At 57.9% G+C, this 18398-nt stretch overlaps 1 protein-coding gene and 1 long non-coding RNA gene across 4 annotated transcripts; one reads left to right on the forward strand and one right to left on the reverse strand.

Moving 5' to 3' along the window:
• Positions 1–6797: 6797 nt before the first annotated feature.
• On the reverse strand, positions 6798–10542 carry LOC114890055. The gene is made up of 3 exons (XR_003792199.1): positions 10482–10542; positions 9376–9581; positions 6798–9159 (listed from the first exon to the last, which is right to left on the reverse strand). It is a non-coding gene; the product is annotated as an uncharacterized LOC114890055 (long non-coding RNA).
• A 236-nt stretch (positions 10543–10778) lies between these two features.
• On the forward strand, positions 10779–17584 carry MVD (mevalonate diphosphate decarboxylase). Of its 3 annotated transcripts, XM_029213474.1 has the most exons (10): positions 10779–10901; positions 12874–12944; positions 13337–13451; positions 13737–13883; positions 14663–14862; positions 14951–15025; positions 15123–15341; positions 15530–15645; positions 16441–16549; positions 16913–17584. In XM_029213474.1, the coding sequence occupies exons 1-10, from the start codon at positions 10832–10834 to the stop codon at positions 16991–16993; spliced, it is 1203 nt and encodes a 400-aa protein (XP_029069307.1). In that variant the 5' UTR covers positions 10779–10831; the 3' UTR covers positions 16994–17584. The 3 variants fall into 3 exon arrangements, 1 of the variants encoding a protein (XP_029069307.1); XR_003792188.1 differs by having other exon boundaries at positions 14663–15025; positions 15123–15345; positions 16913–17581; XR_003792189.1 differs by lacking the exon at positions 16913–17584 and having other exon boundaries at positions 15123–15345; positions 16441–16541.
• The last annotated feature ends 814 nt before the right edge of the window (positions 17585–18398 follow it).

The following is an 18398-nucleotide window of genomic DNA, read 5'->3' on the forward strand; positions in this document are numbered from 1 at the left end:
ACGTTAACACGTGATGGGTTTATCACTGATAATTTTAAATGAACTTACTAAACGAATTCAGCAAATTTAACTTCCGAAGTGGGTAAAAACAGATGGAAGCCTCCACACAAACTAGCTCTCTGGGGCCTTTAATCGTCTGGGCGGGCGTGGGAACCCCCGACCCTACCCGGGACCCTCGAGTGTGAACATGAGCCCTCAGGGCCGGAGTGGCAGGTGGGCCGCCCGGGGAGGAGCTGGGAGGTGGGTCCGCCGCTCCGGGGGGCCATCCACCGGTCACTGGGGGTAGCTCTGCCCTGACGTGTTTCTTACTTTATCCACTGACTCCGGAAATGACTCTCCGAGGCCACGTGGTTTCCTCACACGTGCATCACGAGAGACAGGCCCTGTACTCACCTTCCCCACCCCACAGTCAGCCAGCTGCACCTCTCAGGCCTTCTCAGGCCAGCCTCTTCACCTCAACCTTCATGGCCACCTCCCAGGCCGACAGTGGAAGGATCCTCCCGGCCCCCGCTGCCATCTCCCATTCAGCCTGCATCCTGCACCCCAGGGGCGGCTCCACGACCTCCTCAGCTCACGCCGTTCCAGCCTCAGACAGGCTGCCTGCCCCGCAGTCTCAAGTTCAAGCCTGTCGCCCTTCGCATCGCACACGAGGCCACTTTCTCCCACGAACCCCCCACATGGTGGCAGCCTCTGCATCCCACGTGCCTAACCTCTATCTGATCCGGGACAGGCCCTGGACAAACACCGAGGGAACGGGGGAATAAAGAGGGACCAGGGCGAGCCTTGGTCTAAACCAGACTTTCTTGCCTCTTCGATCCAGCTCTGGGGCTTGTCTCACAATTGCGGCTTTTTCCCGCCCTTGGATAGGGGTCTGCTGTGCTTAGCACAAACGTAATAACCATTGTCAGCCCCAGGAGGCCCAGCAAGCAGACTCCTGGGCTTATCCAGGCTGCACGGATCAAGCCCCAGATCTAGTTACAGGGGCAGCTGGGCTGCAGGACCACATGTGCGGGTGTCTGGAAGCAGGTAAGCTGGGTGCACATGTCCCCTGATGAGGGAAATACTTTCCACAGTGGTTGGCTCGAACAGGGAGGCCAAGGAGTGTGGGCGGGATGCCAGCTGCCCACCCCAGCTGGCGAGGCTTCCCAGCCTCGTGCATACAGTAGACGACGCCGTGTTTGGAGCCCTCGTTTCAGAAAACTGGAAGCTACAGAGGCTGCGTTATTTACTCCTGATTTAATGAAGTTTCTTCTGAAGGGCGACTGCACTCACCTGAGAGCTTCTTTGGGGACCGACAATAATCAACAGTTACTGCGGACGGACATGGCGTGGCACCGACACGACCCCTCTCACGGCTTTATCCCCGTGAGGGAGGACGTGGCACTGAGGGCCCAAGCAGCTTGTCCAGAGTCTCCCGGCGGGTCCACGGCAGGGCTGGGATTTCTGGCTCCGGAGTCTGTAGTCTTGGCTCCTAAACCACGTTGCTGCTCAGTAAGCGATCCTGAGCTTTCCTTTCACTTGGAAACCACAAATAAGGCGCCAGATCAGGAGAGCAGATACGTTTTTGACGCAGGGCCAGGGCGTGGGGTGAGACGGTCAGAGGGCGGCCGGACGCGCAGGAAGGGGAGCTCTGGAATCCGCATGGGAAGCGGGTCCCCTCCCACGCCTGGTGGGGGGAGGAGGAGGGCAGGCAGAGGGAGATGGGCTGGAAGCAAGGAGAACGGCAGGAGACACTCACCATCTCAGAGCTGACCGGGCTTTGGGGAACAGAAGAGAGAAGCTGAGGAGAAAGACAAAAGGGAGGTTGGAGCGCCTCGTCCACAGGAGGGCTGACATGGGCTTCTGCGAGCTGGGCTTGGGGGCTAAAGGCAGGTAGGCAGCCCGCAGCCCCTGGTGAACAGCCCTCCGCACTCTGCCTCCGGGAGCCCAGCGCCCTGGGTCTCAGTGAGACCTTAAGCGTCTCTGTTGGAACGTAAACGTCTCACGGGAAGCTCAGCAACAAGACGCTGGCAGACGCGGCCGGAAGGCACCTCTCAAGATTTGCCAAACACCTGCAAGAGCGGGGATAACCCCGGGGCCACTGAAGAGCTCACAGAGGGTCCCTGTTAACGGCTACAGTCACACATGCAGAGCAGCCTGCTCTGTGCCTTTGTTCCTAAGATCTGGGGAACTGGTGTGTTATAACCCATGACAGGGTACCACAAGCCCACGGCTTAACACACACCTTTCCTGTCTCAGCGTCCTGGAGACCGGACGTCCCAGATCCAGGGGTCGGCAGGGTGGTTCCTCCCGAGGCCGGCTTCTCCACAGTTCCTCACGTGGTCATCCGCCTATGTGTCTGGGTCCTATTTTCTTTTCTTTCTTTTTTTTTTTTTTTTTTGGTACGCGGGCCTCTCACTGTTGTGGCCTCTCCCGTTGCGGAGCACAGGCTCCGGACGCACAGGCTCAGCGGCCATGGCTCACGGGCCCAGCCGCTCCACGGCATGTGGGATCTTCCCGGACCGGGGCACGAACCCGCGTCCCCTGCATCAGCAGGCGGACTCTCAACCACTGCGCCACCAGGGAAGCCCTGGGTCCTATTTTCTTATCTCCCCAGTCATCAGGGTTACCTACTGGCTTCATTTTAGTTTAATCCCCTCTGTAAAGATCCCGTGTCCAAACACGGGGCCTCCAGGGTGATGCTGGCTCCCTGCCAGCTGTGTCACCACCCAAGAGGCTCCAAGAGAAAGGATTCTGTAGGGAATGGGAGCACACAGAGGCTGGGACTGTGAGAGGCCCACTGGCCAATGGCAGAGCAGAGATCCAAACTTGGGTCAGACATGGCAGCTGGGAGTGGGATCCAGGGTAGAGTGAGCTACTCCTGGGAAAATGTCAGTCATTTCAATACGGGGGGAGCAGGGGCCATGCAGACGGACGAGGTTAGGGCTCAGGCCATGGTGCTGGCGGAAACAGGGCCTCTGAGTCTCTTCACGATGGCATCAGGCCCTGCAGGAGGCCCTGCACTCAGGCCACGCTCCTGAAACTCATGCTTCTTGAACATGTGCATACGTGCACTAGGCCTATATTCGAGGCCCGAGACGCAAACGTCAGATGCGAGGAACTTAGCTGGAGGTCCAGTGGTTAAGAATCTGCCTTCCAACGCAGGGGACGTGGGTTCGATCCCTGGTCAGGGAACTAAGATCCCGCATGCCGCGGAGTAACTAAACCGGCGCGCTCTAGAGCTCACGCGTCACAACTAGACAGCCTAGAGAGTCCGCACGCCACAACTACTGAGGCTGCGTGCTCTGGAGCCTGCACACCAAAACTAGAGAGAAGCCTGCATGTTGCAAAGATGGGCCCATGTACTGCAATGAAAGATCCCGTGTGCTGCAATAAAGATTCCGCGTGCTGCCACTAAGACCGGACGCAGCCAAATACATTAATTAATTAATTTAAAATCCATACATTAAAAGAAAAAAGAGACGCAAGCAGGAGGAGGGGAGGAGGCTCACCACCCACACCCCGCCCTCCTCCAGATGCAGCTTCATTCCCCACTTGTGGAACTTCTTCCCGCGCTGCCCTCTCGGTTCCAAGACTGAAGGCAAGTACTTTTAGATGAGCAGCTGGGCAAAGACAGCGCCTCTGACACCATGAGCGTGTTATCCTCAGACGACAGCGAGAGCCCTCTCCCACCCTCTCCGAGCCCTTCAGTTCAAAATCATCCACCTGGGCCTCACAGAAAATCCTGCACAATCAAACCTGTTTCACTGAGAGGTAGCTGGCATACAGTCACTTGCACGTACGCTGGCATCCACGTGTGATGAGCACCTGTGACACCATCGCCCCCATCGACGGAAGGGACATATCCACCCCCAGGAAGCTTTCTCCTGCCCCTTCCTCATCCACCCACCCCACCCCCTCAGGAGCCACTGGTCTGCTTTCTGTCACTACAGATTCGATGGCACTTTCTGGAATTTTCATGGGTGGAATTTGACACGATTGCCCTCCCTCTGTCTCCAGCCCTGGGCCCTCGACACACCCTGTGCTTTCTTCCCATCTCACTCCTCCAGGCCTCAGACTCTGTTCGCTGCCACTCCCCTGCTGGCCCAGACCTTCCATTCCAGACTGTCACTGTCTGTGACAGTTTATCTCCTTAGCCTACGTCACAGAAGAGGACAGTGTCACAGACCACCGCGGTGACCTTTTAGAGGTCTCCCTGGCCACAGACAGTCCTCGCTCCAATGCATCCATTTCACCGACTGGCTTTGCTCTCAAGACAGTTACAATCACATCGTTCTCCAGGCTGTCGCCACGCCCGTGGGACCACAGCATATATTTGCATCTCCCGGCAACCCACCGCTGTCACCTGTGGCCTCCGATGCCACTCTCTCTGCTGTGCTTTTGTTCAGTCTTTTTTTTTTTTTTTATATTTATTTATTTGATTGCGCCAAGCCTTAGCTGCGGCACGCGGGATCTTTAGTTGCGGCACGTGGGATCTAGCTCCCTGACTAGGGATTGAACCTGGGCCCCCTGCGTTGGGAGTGCGGAGTCTTAACCGCTGGACCACCAGGGAAGTCCCCTTTGTTCAATTTTTAGAAGCTGTCTCACCTCCACAAGGAGGTTGCCAACCTCCCCCCTCACCCGATACAGCACCTGCTGGAGGAGGACCCCAATGAAAGTTTGTGAATGATCAGAGAAGCACGCACAATTTAGCCAAGTTTAGAAGGACTCTGAAGGCTTCAGAACTTCCATTCTGTGATTATTAGAAAGTTACACTCTTCCCTCAAGAGAGAGACAATGGAAGGTGATTTTGAAAGCCTGAAAGTATGAAGGCCGGGGTGACCTCCCACGAGTCTCCGCATGGAGCGTGAACTGAGCTCTGTTTCTCTATTTCTGCTACCAACCCCACTACTCTGTCATCCTCACCTTCCCAGGACGCCAGCAGGTCCTCTGCAGCTGGGTCATCTTGACACTCAATTCATCCTATAAGGAAGAGTCAGGGGTCCTTAGAGACATAACTACGAGAAGAGCTAGGCTCAGACACAGGAAGTGCTGTGCAGGGACAAGACCTCACAGAAAGCAGGGCCACCCACCTCCTTGCATCTGCGAGTGGACCAGGATGGGAGATGCACCAGTTACTTGGGGAAACTGGTGGGAGTTCTCCAAGTAAGTGGTAGAGGCTAGGGCTTCATTTTTTGATGCTTTAAATGACCACGTGACCTGTATTCTTTTATGTGCATCAAACGTTCCTTAATAAACAGGAAAACTTTTACCCAGAAGCAATGGCTCTGGGGGGAAAAAAGTTATCAAGAAGAAAAGGGACGGGCGGGCGTCCCCTGCAGTGATGACCGGGACATGGTCCAGCCGACAGCCCTCAGCCCTGGGCCACTCCACCGAGATCCATTTTCTCTAGATGGGGATGGCTGGTGAGCCTGGGCAGTTCCTGGATACTTACAAGGCAACGCAAAGCGGAGCACAGAATGTGATTTGCGACCGTTTTGCTTGAGAGCAGGGTTAGTGAGCCATGGCCAGGGGCCAAACCGAGCCCTCCCGACCTGTTTTGGACAGCCCAAGAGCTGGGGATGCTTACATCAAAGAAAAGCAAAAGACATAGCAGGGACTTCCCTGGTGGTCCAGTGGCTAAGACTCCGTGCTCCCAATGAAGGGGGCCCGCGTTCGATCCCTGGTCAGGGAACTAGATCCCGCATGCGTGCCGCAACTAAGAGTCCACATGGCGCAACTAAGGAGCCCACGTGCTGCAACTAAGGAGCCCACGTGCCGCAACTAAGACCCGGCGCAGCCAAATCAATAAATAAATATTTAAAAAAAAAAAAGACATAGCAGCATTATTCACAATGGTCAAGAGGTGGAAGCAGCCCAGCGTCCACTGATGGATGAATAAAGTGTGGTCCATCTGTACAACTGAACATTGCTCAGCAATAAAAAGGAAGGAAACCGTGACGCTCGCCACACAGGTGAACCCTGAGGACACGATGCACAGTGAAATAAACTAGACACAAAAAGCCATGTCCTATGTGATTCCACTGACATGGGGACCTAAAGGAGTCAAAGTCAGAGTGACAGAAAGTAGATGGTGGCTGTGAGGGCCGGGGAGTCAGTGTTTAATGGGGACAGAGTCTCAGTTTAAGACGGTGAGAAAGTTCTGGAGGCGGATGGTGGTGATGGCTGCACCACAATGTGAACGCTCTGAAAACACTCAAACACGGTTAAAAGGGAAACTGTGTGTTATGTGTATTTTACCACTGTAAAAAAATACCAAAAGAATCAAAAGAAGACTTTGTGGCCTGAAAATTCTCTGAGATTCACACCTCCGTGTCCGTGTCACTTGCTCGTTTTCTAGGGCTGCTCTGGATCTGCCACAGCAAAGGTAGGTCGTGGCGGCCGAGCTGGAAGATGCAGGAAGCCAATGGTGTTTGCCACCCAGTCCTCTGCAGAAAAGCCTCGAACCAGTGCTGGGACCCATGGAGACGGGATCGCTGTGCGGGCGCAGGGTCAGAGACCTGGGCCTTTAGAGGTGGCCAAGTTCAAGCCCTTCAAGATTAGAAGCTCCATCGGACTCCAGAAGGTGACGGAGAGGACAATGAGAAACGAGGCGGGCAGTGAAATCCGGGGCACTGGCCCTTCTCGCTCTGAATGGGTGCTGTTGCCAGCAAACACGAGGGTCTGGCTGCCCCCGGGCTGCTGGCTTGGCCTGGAGGAGAGAGGCGCTTCCTCCTATGTTCTGCCGCTCAGTGGCTCCCATCGCCTCCACCGCCAGAACGTCCCCGCCACCAGCACCACTCCGCGCCCCCCCCGGCTCCGCCCCCCGACTCCTCTTCCGTTCGCTTGCCCTGGACCACACCGTCTGCATCACCCACGTGTACTACCTCGCGGTGGAGTCTACCTGCACCTCATCACCTCTGCAATGTCACCTTTTCTGTAAGTAGCGAATCCTCCCCCACCAAAGTAATCTCCCCCGAAAGAGGAGACTCCCTCCCTTTCCATCTCCTACTGCCTCACTCCCTGGTGTTTCACACGTCCCCGGTTCCAGAATAACCTTGATGCTGAGGATCTCCAGAGTGGACTGAATTGAAACGAAAGGGCAATAAAGAAAAATCTACGTACAAACACACATCATCTTTTCAAGTCACCTCCCATCCACTAAGTCCCTTCAGGGAGCACTGCCCTGCTGTAGGAAACATGCTCTCTGCGGCTAGGAAAGTTACCCCCACGCTGGGTTGGCCTGACTGCAGGGGCCCTGTGCACCGTGTTATCTGTCTTTGCTACTCACGGTGTGGCCCTCACCCAGCAGCTTCTGCCGTCGACACCTGGGACACACAGGCAGACTCCCAGACCTCCTGACTCAGAACCTGCATTGCAGCACACTCCCTGGGTGACTGGTACGCATGCCAACGTTTGGGAAACGCCATCCCACATGCTCTCTCATCAACACTGAGAAATCACCACAAATAAAAGGAAACCTGGGAATGCACATGAAACCGCAACGAGACACCAGTTCACACTTCACAGCCCTTGGGATGGCTACCACAGAAAAAGAGCAAAAGAAAAGAACAAGGGTCAGCGGGGACACAGAGAAACGGGAAGCTCATGACTGTTGGCGGGGATGTAAAATGGTGCAGGCGCGGGGAAAACAGTCTGGAGGTTCCTCAAAACATTAAACACAGAACCACCATATGAGCCAGCAATTCTACCACTGGGCAATTCTACCCAAAAGAACTGAAAGCAAAAGAACTGAAGGGATGTTTGACACCCATGTTCACAGCAGCATTCCTCACAACAGCCAAGAGGCAGGAGCACCGCAAAAATCCACTGATGGATAAATGGATAAGCAATGGTCCGTCCACACAACGGAATATTATCACTCAGCCTAAAAAAGGAAGGAAACCCTGGCACCTGCTACCGCGTGGATGAACCCTGAGGACATTATGCTCAGTGACATAAGCCAGACACATAGGGACAAATCCTATAGGATTCCACTTACATGAGGCCCCTGGAGTGGACAAATTCAGACACAGAGAGTAGAAGGGTGGCTGCCAGGGGCTGGAGGAGGGGTGGGCAGTCAGTATTCAGTGGGGACAGAGTGTCAGTTTGGGAAGATCAGAGAGCTCTGGAGATGATGGTGGTGATGGCCGCACAGCAACGTGAGTGCCCTTATTGCCACTGAACTGCACACCTGAAAACGGTTAAGATGGTAAATTTTACGTTACGTGTATTTTACCACATTAAAAGAAAATGCTTTGAAACATGACAGGAAATCTGAGGACTATGGGAGATGCTCCAGGCTTCGCTGTTGCCCCTCAACCTTGACAGTTCAAGCTGACTCCGTTTTCCCTGCACCTACCACCATGCCTGTGAAACACGTTTTAATGGAGCAAATCAGAACATGTGGACACGTGTCTCCATCTGGTTTATCGCCCTCACCATGACCCTACAGGCATTAACCACACCTCTCTGACACACACACAAAAAAAGAAAGAAATAAAAAGAAAATAGAGGCCCTATGATGAGTTTATCTTATACACGCATGTAGACTGACCATTCAGGAGACCTGGGGCTCACTGTGTCAGCCTGGGGGTCTACGTCCAGCCCTCCTTCAGGGGGCTTGTTTGTTCAAGGTTCCCCACTACATAAGGGGCCCTTTGCCCACATGCACACAGTCAGGCATTTATGCCTACGTGTTCAACCGTGAACATGGTTTACACCATCATAACTCTGAAAACATTTAACTGTATGGGGGAGGAAGGACTGTGGTGGGGTTGGAAGAGAATTCCTCATTCCTACTTAGTGGTAATCCACAGACACCATCGAAAACGGAAATAAAGGAAAGAGAGAAAGAAAGAGGAAAAAGAAACAGATTATTTAGAAACACAGAGAAATATAAGAGATTTAAGAGTGGCTGCCTTTGGTGAGCTGGAACCTGGGCGGGGGGTATAGAAGGGGATCTGGTAATTCACTCTGTAAATCACGTACATGTAGTACTGTCTAAGCGTGTTCAAGATGCTATGCCAAACACCACCACAGGCTGGCAGCTTAAACAACTACCACTGAGCTCTCACAGTTCTGGAGGCTGGAAGTCCAAGGTCAAGGTGCTGGCAGATTCAGTGTCTGGTGAGAGCCCCTTCCAGGTTCACGGGTGGTGTCTTCCTGCTGTTTCCTCACCTGGAAGAAGGGGTGAGGGGTCTCTTTTATGAGGGCTCCATCCCCATGACCTCATCACCCCCAGAGGCCCCCCCCTCTTAACGCCATCACACTGGGGGGTTAGGTTTCAACATACGAATCTGGGGTGACACATTCACTCTATGGTAAATACTTAAATTATAAACCATAAAACTGAAGTTACCCAGGTGATGTAGGGTGGAGCACCTAGCACAATACCTGGCGCAAAACAGATGTGTCATGAATGTCTGTGCTGTCCCTCACATCACTACCACGGCAGAACATAAATCACTGAGGTTCACGGGTGACCTTTCTTCTGTGGCTCAGAGAACACACCGCGACCGCTGTCCAGAGCAATCCACCAGCAACTCTTCAAAAAAGTTTCAGTGGCTTTGCATGAAACCGAAAAGTGATTCCAAGAAAACCTTAAAATAACAACCATCAGAAACACAGCTGTAAACGGCAGTGAGATGCCATTTTTCACGTGTCAGGCAGAGGGGGAGCCGCCGTGCTGGGGAAGGTTCGGGCTCCCTTACTTTTGTGGCTGGGCTTCAATGATCAATGGAGCTTCCAGAGGGAACTTGCCAAGAGCTATCAACATTACTTTAGGCACATCCTGCTGGGCCCAGCAATGTCAATTCCAGGGATTTCTCCCACAGAAGACCTCACACTTGCACAAAAAAGCAGCTTGTGTCCAAAAATTGGTAACAACCCGACTGTCAACCAACAGGGGACACGGTGGACAAGTTATGGCAAGTCTAGATCATCGGGGATGATCTCCAAGAAACACCGAAGGGGAAGAAAGCTATTTGATGATACTTTCAGGAACAGAACTGGGGGGCGGCAGCCCCCAGAGTGGGAGAATTTATATCACATACTCCTATCTTCACTGACACCTGAATCATTTTAAAGCTAAAAATAAATTTTTACAAAGGGAAGGGGGAAATTGGGAGTTACTGTGTAAGGAATAGAGTTCCAGTTTAAGAAAATGAAAACGTTCCGGAGATGGAGAGTGGGGATGGTTGCCCAGCGATATAAAGATACTTAATGCCACAGAACTGCACGCTTAAAAGTGGTTAAAATGGTACATTTTACAGCAATAAAAGAGTCAATATAAATGTGGCAACCCATTTCAACGAGGAAAAAAGAATCCTTGCTTATATGGAGCTTAAAAAAATGGGAGCGGGGTTTGAAAGCACCTATCTCCGAAGGAGCTCCTCCCTTAGCAGCCCGCCACCCAGGAACTGGTCGCCCAGGGGGTGCGGAGTCTATGGGAACCCCGGGCGGCGGGGCCCGCGTCCTGCCAAGCTGAGTTCAGCTTTCACCTCGAGTCTTCCACCTCAGGGACCCGCGCGCTACCGGTAAGGCCGCCACCACGCGCCTGCGCACACCCCGCGCCTGCGCAGAGCCGGCGCCTGCGCGGACACCGCGTTGGGACAGATCCCCGCGCCTGCGCAGAGCCGGAGCGCGTCCGCGGGCCAGCAGGGGCGGGCTCAGCTTCGGCAGTCCATCGTCCGATCCCGCTCATTGGCTGAGAAGTGGAGCGTGGACAGGGCCCGCCGCTGATTGGGCGGCACACGAGCAGGTGGGGCGACGCGGACCAATCGCGGGGCTGGCTGCGGCGCGGGGCGGAAAGGCCTGCTGCCGGGCGCTGGGGTCGCGCTGTTTTTCGGCCATGGCCTCGGAGAAGCGGCTCGAGGTGGTGACTTGCACCGCGCCGGTCAACATCGCGGTCATCAAGTACTGTGAGTGGCGGGCCTCGGGGCCCGGGATGTGGGGGCCCTGCGGACGGGGAAACTGAGGCTCGGAGGGGCCGGTTTGGGCGGTGGACCGGGTCCTCCGCCCGCGGCAGGTGGGCTGGGCCCTCGTCTGGATGAGATTGTGTGTCCGCGTGCAGGTGTGAGGACCCGCCGCGCCCTCCACCCGGCAGGGCAGTGCGATCGCAGAGCTGGGCACCACCTGCAGCCGGGACACCTGGGGGCACTGTCCTTACGGGACGTCCGTCCCCGCGGGGCTAGACAGCGGGAGACACAGTCCATACAGGACGCGCGTCCCCGCGGGGGCTTGGCTCCCATGGTCACGCCCACTCTGCCACCTCGACCTGCTCTCCGTGTCTGTCTTGTTCTGGTCTCAGGAATGCTCTTGGGATTCGCTCTCCTTGCTCACTAGTTTCTGGAGAGTCAGTCGCCCGGGTGAATCTTGGAGTCAGTTCTTCTGTCCTGTTCCGTTCCCAGCGTAGAGGGGCCACAGTTTGCTTGGCCATATGCCCTTTCAAGGCAGCTGGGCTGTTTCCAGTTTGGGTCAATTATGAATAAAGCTGCCGTAAACTTTTCTGTACAGGTTTTTGTGTGAACGTAAGTTTTCATTTTTCTGGATAAATGGCCCGGAGTACAGTTGCTGGGCCATAGGGTGGTTGCATGTTTGGTTTTTTAAAGAAACAAACTTTTCCTGCGTGGCTGTTCCATTTTTCATCCCTAGCAACAACATGTAATGTAGGTGTGATCCAGCTTTTCCGCATGCGGTGTTGTCACCAGCTGTTATTTTAGCCTTTCTAATGGGTGTGTGGTGACATCTCACTGTGGCTTTAGTTTGTGTCCTCCTGCCGCTCAGTGATGTTGAACAGGTCTCCCAGTGCTCATTTGCTTGCCCTCTGAGAGTCTTATGTGAAATGTCTCGTTAGGACTTTCGTCCACATTCTAACTGGATTGGCTGCTTCTTACCGTTGAGTGGTGAAAGGTCGCTTTATATTTTAGATACTAATTCTTGCTGGATGTGTGCTTTGCAGGTATTTTCTCCCACCGTGTAGCTTCTCTCTCCATCCTCCCAACAGGGTCTTTCAAAGGGCCCAGTGGGTCATCTTCTCCATCCTTGGTACCAAGTCAGAGACGTCTTTCCTAGTGCTATGTCCTGAAGACTGTTTATGTTTTTTCCCAGAAGTTTTAGGGTTTTACGTTTTAAGTCTAAGTCTGTGATTCATTCTGAGTGACTTTTTTGTCCAAGGTCTGAGATGTGGGGCTCAGCTCTGCTCAGTGGTGGATGTCCAGTGACCCAGCAGTCTTTTCGGAAGAGGCTGTGCCTCCTCCTTTGAGGAGCTGCCAGAAACCAGTTGGGTGTGTTTATGGGGGATCCTTCTGGACTTTCCTGTATTACCTAACAGGATTCGTCTCTCTTGTGTCCCGTAACTGTCTGCCACCCCAAAGACCCTGCACAAAAGTGCAGCACCTGTGCCTAACAATGGATTTGAAATTTTGGACTTTCTGGAAGGTTTCCTGTGTTTGCTGTGATATGACAGGAATGGAAGTGCTCAGCGGAAGTGGGGGGAATGCTGTCTCTAGGGGGTACGAACAGGGAGATTTGAAGAGTTTTCAGTAACTGGGGCTCCTTCTGTTTGGGAGGAAAAGGCAAGGGCCTTATAATCAGAGCACTCAGCACGGCTATTTGTTGAGTGGGTGAAAGAAGCAGTGAAGCAAGGGGTCCAGCACTGCTCTCGGGAGCTAAGTGAAGTGGGGGAGCAATCCAGGAGGGCTCCCTGAAGGTGGGGGCACAGCAGGAAGAGGACTTAGATTGTACAGTGAGAGAGCTGGGTCCAGGCAGCTGGGGAGCTGTGGGGTGGCAGTGGGGGTGGGGAGGGGTGGGGCGTTGGTGGGCGGGAGCAACAGTGCGCCAGTCTGCTGGGCTGGGACACTGACTGGCTTTGCCGTGGGCCATGTGTTCCAGGGGGAAAGCGAGACGAGGAGCTGATCCTGCCCATCAACTCCTCTCTGAGCGTCACGTTGCACCAGGATCAGGTGAGCCTGGGCTGGCGATACACACCGAAAAAATATTTACAAAACCTTTGTTTACAGATGGTGGCGGTAAATCCCCAGCCAACGAATGCTGCTCGTCCCATCACCCGCTGTGAGGAGTGCTCAGCGCACAGGCATGCACATGCCTGGCCCCCTCCTAGGAGGTCCCTGCCCTGCATTCTCTGCCAGGAGATGGCAGTATGGGCCGTGCCTTGGGTAGTAGACGCCCATGGGGTGTTCCCACTGCCTGAGCCCGGCCCGCCTTGGCCTTCACCTCCAGCAAAGCCCCTGCCCTGAGTGGGCGCCCAGGAGGGACCAGGGCCAGAAAGGCCCCTGCAGAGAGGGGTGCTTGGCCGATGCCCGCCACCCAGGAGGCCCTGCACTTTCTTTCCCAGTTAAAAACCACCACAACGGCCGCCATCAGCAGGGACTTCACAGAGGACCGGATTTGGCTAAATGGCCGGGAAGAGGACGTGGGGCAGCCGCGCCTCCAGGCCTGCCTGAGGGAGAGTGAGTGGGGGCCCCGGGGATGCTGTGGTCAGGCCAGGCCCGCTCCTTCCCCTGTGCCCCTTCCTCGTGCTGGGCGGGTCCGAGTGCACAGAAGGCGCTGCTGCCGCCACCCCCCACCCCACCCCCCGTACCTCCCCCACGCCCCAGGGGCTGCGGACGCCCGTCAGCACAGCTGGGTCTGGGCCTGGGGCCTGGGGTCTCCCGAGAAGGAGGTCTGCATGCGGAGCTCGGACAGAGGCCGGTCCCCATCGTGCTTACCCATGGCGCTGTCTTCTGTCCCTGCAGTCCGTCGCCTGGCCCGCAAGCGGAGGAGCGACGGCCACGAGGACCCGCTGCCCCTCAGCCTCAGCTACAAGGTGCACGTGGCCTCGGTGAACAACTTCCCCACGGCCGCGGGCCTGGCCTCCTCAGCGGCAGGCTACGCCTGCCTAGGTGGGTGCCCGGGATGGGTCCCAGTGCTGTGCCCCAGGCATAGGGCCGTGGCCTTGGCTGTGTCATATGTCTGAATGCTGAGCTCCGTGTATAGGACCCTGTGCGTGACAGAACGCCCCTCAAACTGGCTTAAACTAAGTGGGGATGATTTCTTGGCTTACGTAGCAGAATCCCAAGGGCTGTGGCCAGCTCCAGGCTCTCAGACGGCCTACTGGGAACCCATCTCTCCCTCTGAATCTCTGCTCTGCCCTCCTCTCTGTTGGCTCACTCTCCAGCAGGGACCCCCACCCCCAAGCTGGGGGCAAAGGCACTTACCACAGAGGTGGGCAGCTGAGTCACGTCCTCCATGTAGCCTAAGACCAGTAAGCCAGGCTGCATCGGGGGCAGACGGCCTGTCTCGTGGACCCCCAGGTCCGCATCCTGGCATCAGACCCTTGACCAGTTCTGGCCCTGTGCCCAGCGCTGCCAGCAGCCCCAGGCGTGCATGCACACTTTTTGCCCTCTGTGCTTGGGCCCTGCCTCAATCGACACCCCTCAGAGCTTTTCAGAGAAGCTTTCTCTGGCCCCTCGGCACACAGGCCTCCCAGTCCCCAGGGGCCTTCCCCTCCCGCCAGAGCCCCCTGCGGAGGCTGAGTGCGTGAGCACGTGGGTGCTGGATGCCAGCCGTGGAGCTGGGGGCCGAGCCTCCTTCCCCCAGGTGCCCCCCTCCCGTGGCACTGAGCACAGGCCGGCGCCCCTCCAGCCTGTCTGAGCCTCCCCGCCCCCATCACTGCCTGCAGCCTACGCCCTGGCCCGGGTCTATGGCGTGGAGAGCGACCTGTCGGAAGTGGCCCGCAGGGGCTCGGGCAGCGCCTGCCGCAGCTTGTACGGCGGCTTCGTGGAGTGGCGGATGGGGGAGCGGGCCGACGGGAAGGACAGCATCGCCCGTCAGGTGGCCCCCGAGTCACACTGGCCGGAACTCCGTGTCCTCATCCTCGTGGTGAGCTGGAGGGCCAAGCTGGGGGCGGGAGGGCCTCCGCAGCTCCCGAGGCCGTGGGCGTGGCGCACACCTCCCTCCCTCGCCACAGGTGAGCACCGAGAAGAAGCTGACGGGCAGCACGGCGGGCATGCAGACCAGCGTGGAGACCAGCGCCCTGCTCAGGGTGAGGCCGCGGCCGGCTGGGCGGGTGGCTCCCGGGGCGCTTGGAAGCCGGGCCCCGTAGCTCTGCTCGGCTCACGGAGCGGCCGCCTGCCTTGCAGTTCCGGGCCGAGGCGCTGGTGCCGGCACGCATGGCCGAGATGACCCGCTGCGTCAGGGAGCGCGACTTCCAGGCCTTTGGCCAGTTGACCATGAAGGACAGCAACCAGTTCCACGCCACCTGCATGGACACCTTCCCGCCCATCTCCTACCTCAACGACACGTCCCGGCGCATCATTCACCTGGTGCACTGCTTCAACGCGCACCACGGGCAGACCAAGGCAGGTGCGGGGCTGGGGCGCCCCGGGCCGTGAGCCGGTCGTGCCAGGGCTTCACGGAGCCCCCTTCTCTGGGGGCTGCATCTCCCTCTCGCTCTTGTTTTGGTTGCGCGGCCCCCCACCCTCGTCTCGAGCGGGTGGCCAGCAGGCACTGGGAGCTGGTCTGAGCCGGTCTGACCTCGTGGTTCCAGGTGGCATACACGTTTGACGCGGGCGCCAACGCTGTGATCTTCACCCTGGACGACACTGTGGCCGAGTTTGTGGCTGCCGTGAGGCATAGCTTCCCCCCCGAGTTGAACGGAGACAAGTGAGTTGTGGGCCCCCTCCCGGGAGGCCACGGCAGGTAGGGACCCGTGGGACCGCAGGCGGTGTGTCCCACGTGTGCCTCTGTGTGACCGCGGATGCTACTCCGCTTGGTCCAGCCCCGGGGGCACGCACGTGCCGCCCGCATCTCCTGTGACGGCAGGGCGTCTGGATTTCTTCCTCGCCGCTGTTTAAGGGACCCAGTTCTCAGTGTGGGGACGCCTGCCCGCTAGAGGCGCGGGAAGTGTGGATGGGGCCCTTTGATCTGTCACCCAGAGGGGGCGGTGCCACTTCTGGTGGGAAGAGCCGGGTGCTACCTTCCACACCACGTGGGACCGGCCCTGCGACCGAGGACTCATCGCCCTGGTCACCCTGGGGGTGGTATGTAGGTTTAACACCAACCCGAGCGTCAGCTGAGGCCTTTTCTTCTTAAGCTGTGTCCCCCAATGGGCACAGCAGCAGCCGTGGGCCAGGGTGAGAGGCGGCACCAAAGCCTCGTGGAGCTTTCCCGAAACCCTCCCCTCAGCGACGGCGCCAGGCCCTCGGCCTTCCCGCTCGGCGTCTGTGTGCCTGGTCAGTGCTCGTAACGTCAAGCCACCATTTAACCACTCTGCGGCGTACAGCGTGGGGCATTAAGAACACGCTGGGCACCCTCGTCCGTCAGCCCCAGAGGCCCCGACTCCGTCGGTAGTCACGACCCCCCAGCCCCCGGCCGCCGCTTCGCGTTCCGTCCTGGATCTGCCTGCTCTGCACATGCCCCACCCCTGCACTCCCCGTCCAGTCCTGCCTTGTCTCCTAGGTTTCTGAAGGGGCTGCCCGTGGAGCCTGTCCCGCTCTCAGATGAGCTTAAGGCTGCGCTGGGTACGGACCCCACCCCCGGCGGCATCAAATACATCATTGTCACTCAGGTGGGTCCTGGCCGCGCACCGCACGTGCCCTGTGGGCTCAGCCCCAGGCTGAGAGGAGGGGAGGGTGGGTCTGGAATGTGGGGACCCCCAGAACAGATCAGGGTCCCTACTCGAGTGGCAGGGCTGGGATTTCCGCCACATCCATCCAATTCCCAGACCTGTGACCTATGCACCCAGGCCTTGGCCTCTACCGTCCACCCCAGGACTTGCGGTCCACCCCAGGTCTGCCTGGAGGGACCGAGGCTGTGCTGGAGGATTGGGCCCTGGGCCTGGCGTCACCAAGAGGGTGTTATCTGACCGGCACTTCCTGGAAGGAAGTCGCTCCCTGTCACCTGCCCTGACGTTGATTCCTCAACCCCCTAGGTGGGACCCGGGCCTCAAGTCCTGGATGACCCTGGCGCTCACCTCCTGGGTCCCAATGGTCTGCCGAAGGCAGCCGCCTGACCGCCTCCTCGACGGAGCCCTGGCCGCCGCTGGGAGAAGAGGCCGCTTTGCTGGGACTGGGAACCGGCTGTGGCGGCCGCCCGGCCGTGCTTGTTGGGATTTGTGGGTGGCCGCCTGGCTCCGGGCCGGGCAGTGTGCTGTGGCCGCGTTGGACAGTGGGATGACGCCTGCAGGTGCCCAGGCGGTCAGGAGCGGGGCCGCCAGGTGCCTCACCTTTCCCCGACCTGCGCCCAGCACCTTGCTGAGATGGGAGCCTGGTTCCGGATCCAAGCACTGGGGGACCGAGCCGGCCAGTGGGGAGCTGCCGGTGCCTCGACAATAAAGGGCTCTGGCCCTGAACTCGGGGGTCACTCCCACTGCCCCCAATAGCAGCTTGATCACTGGAAATGACGGCGTGTCGGGGGTCCCCCCTCGGAGCTGGAGCACGGGCCACCGCACAGGGTGCGACCTCAGGACACCCCCGTGAAGTGCTCTGCCTGACCCTGAGCCCAGGCCCCCGAGTGGGTACAGGGTGTCTTCACAGAAAGACCAGTGTTGTGTCTGTGGGGACTGGGGAGCAGCGCCAAGGCCACAGTAAAGGCAGTTCCACGAGCATGCTTTCTCCTGGTCCAGGCAGAGCTCACCGAGGGGGCTGGGAGGGCACGGCGGGAGATGGGGCTGGGGGCTCGACTTCTGCCCCCAGCTTGCCCTCTGTTGCCCAGCCACATATGGGGTGCTCAGCTGACCCTGCCCCATGGCCATGGCCACCACCGTGGTGGACGTGGTCACTCAGGCTGACAGGTTGGGGACGCGGTTTGGGCCTGGCTCTAAGCTCCGTCCAGGAAGGGCGGTGGGAAGCGGCTTTGCGGGCAGGAGCCCCTACTCAGCCCGAAGCTGTGGGTCTGCGACCAGAGCCCTCGCTCCAAGTGAGCGTCTCCATTCCTCTGAGCTGAGCGACCTCCCCTTTCGCATCCCTCCCCATTGTCCTAACCAGCTGGGGGGAGGAGGGGGAGAGCATCTGAGCACTCTGACCTTGACCCTGAGGGGGGTCAGAGGAGGGAGGTGAGAGGACTGCCCAGCACCCCTGCAGTCTGGGTTTTCCCAGAAGCCTCCCACACTCTCAGCACCACCCCTCCCAAATTAGCCTCTGAGCAAAGGGTTGCCTGCAGACGCCACACCTGTCCACACCTGCGCTAGCCCAGGGCCAGATGAGGCCGAGGCTGGGCCTGCGCTGACCTCCGGGGATGGGATCCGCACGAGGCCCAGGGGTCCTGGCTTGAAGCCCCGCCCCCACTCGAGTCCACCGCGGCCTCGCTGGCTGGGTCTGCACGGGGGAAGGCCTGGGCCGGCTGGGTAGGGCCCCTTCCTGAGCTCCAGGTCCCAGGCTCTCGTGGCAGGGGTGGGGGACGAGGCTCCTGGGAGCACC

Source organism: Monodon monoceros, unplaced genomic scaffold (assembly GCF_005190385.1).
Source record: "Monodon monoceros isolate NGI ecotype Baffin Bay Population unplaced genomic scaffold, NGI_Narwhal_1 Super_Scaffold_10, whole genome shotgun sequence".
Lineage (NCBI taxonomy): Eukaryota > Metazoa > Chordata > Mammalia > Artiodactyla > Monodontidae > Monodon > Monodon monoceros.

Coding starts and splice junctions, on each gene's coding strand:
- MVD (XM_029213474.1), top strand. CDS start 10,832: ATGGCCTCGGAGAAGCGGCTCGAGGTGGTGACTTGCACCGCGCCGGTC. Junction 13,884..14,662: donor GGCAGGCTACGCCTGCCTAG/GTGGGTGCCCGG, acceptor CACTGCCTGCAG/CCTACGCCCTGGCCCGGGTC. Junction 15,646..16,440: donor CCCGAGTTGAACGGAGACAA/GTGAGTTGTGGG, acceptor CTTGTCTCCTAG/GTTTCTGAAGGGGCTGCCCG.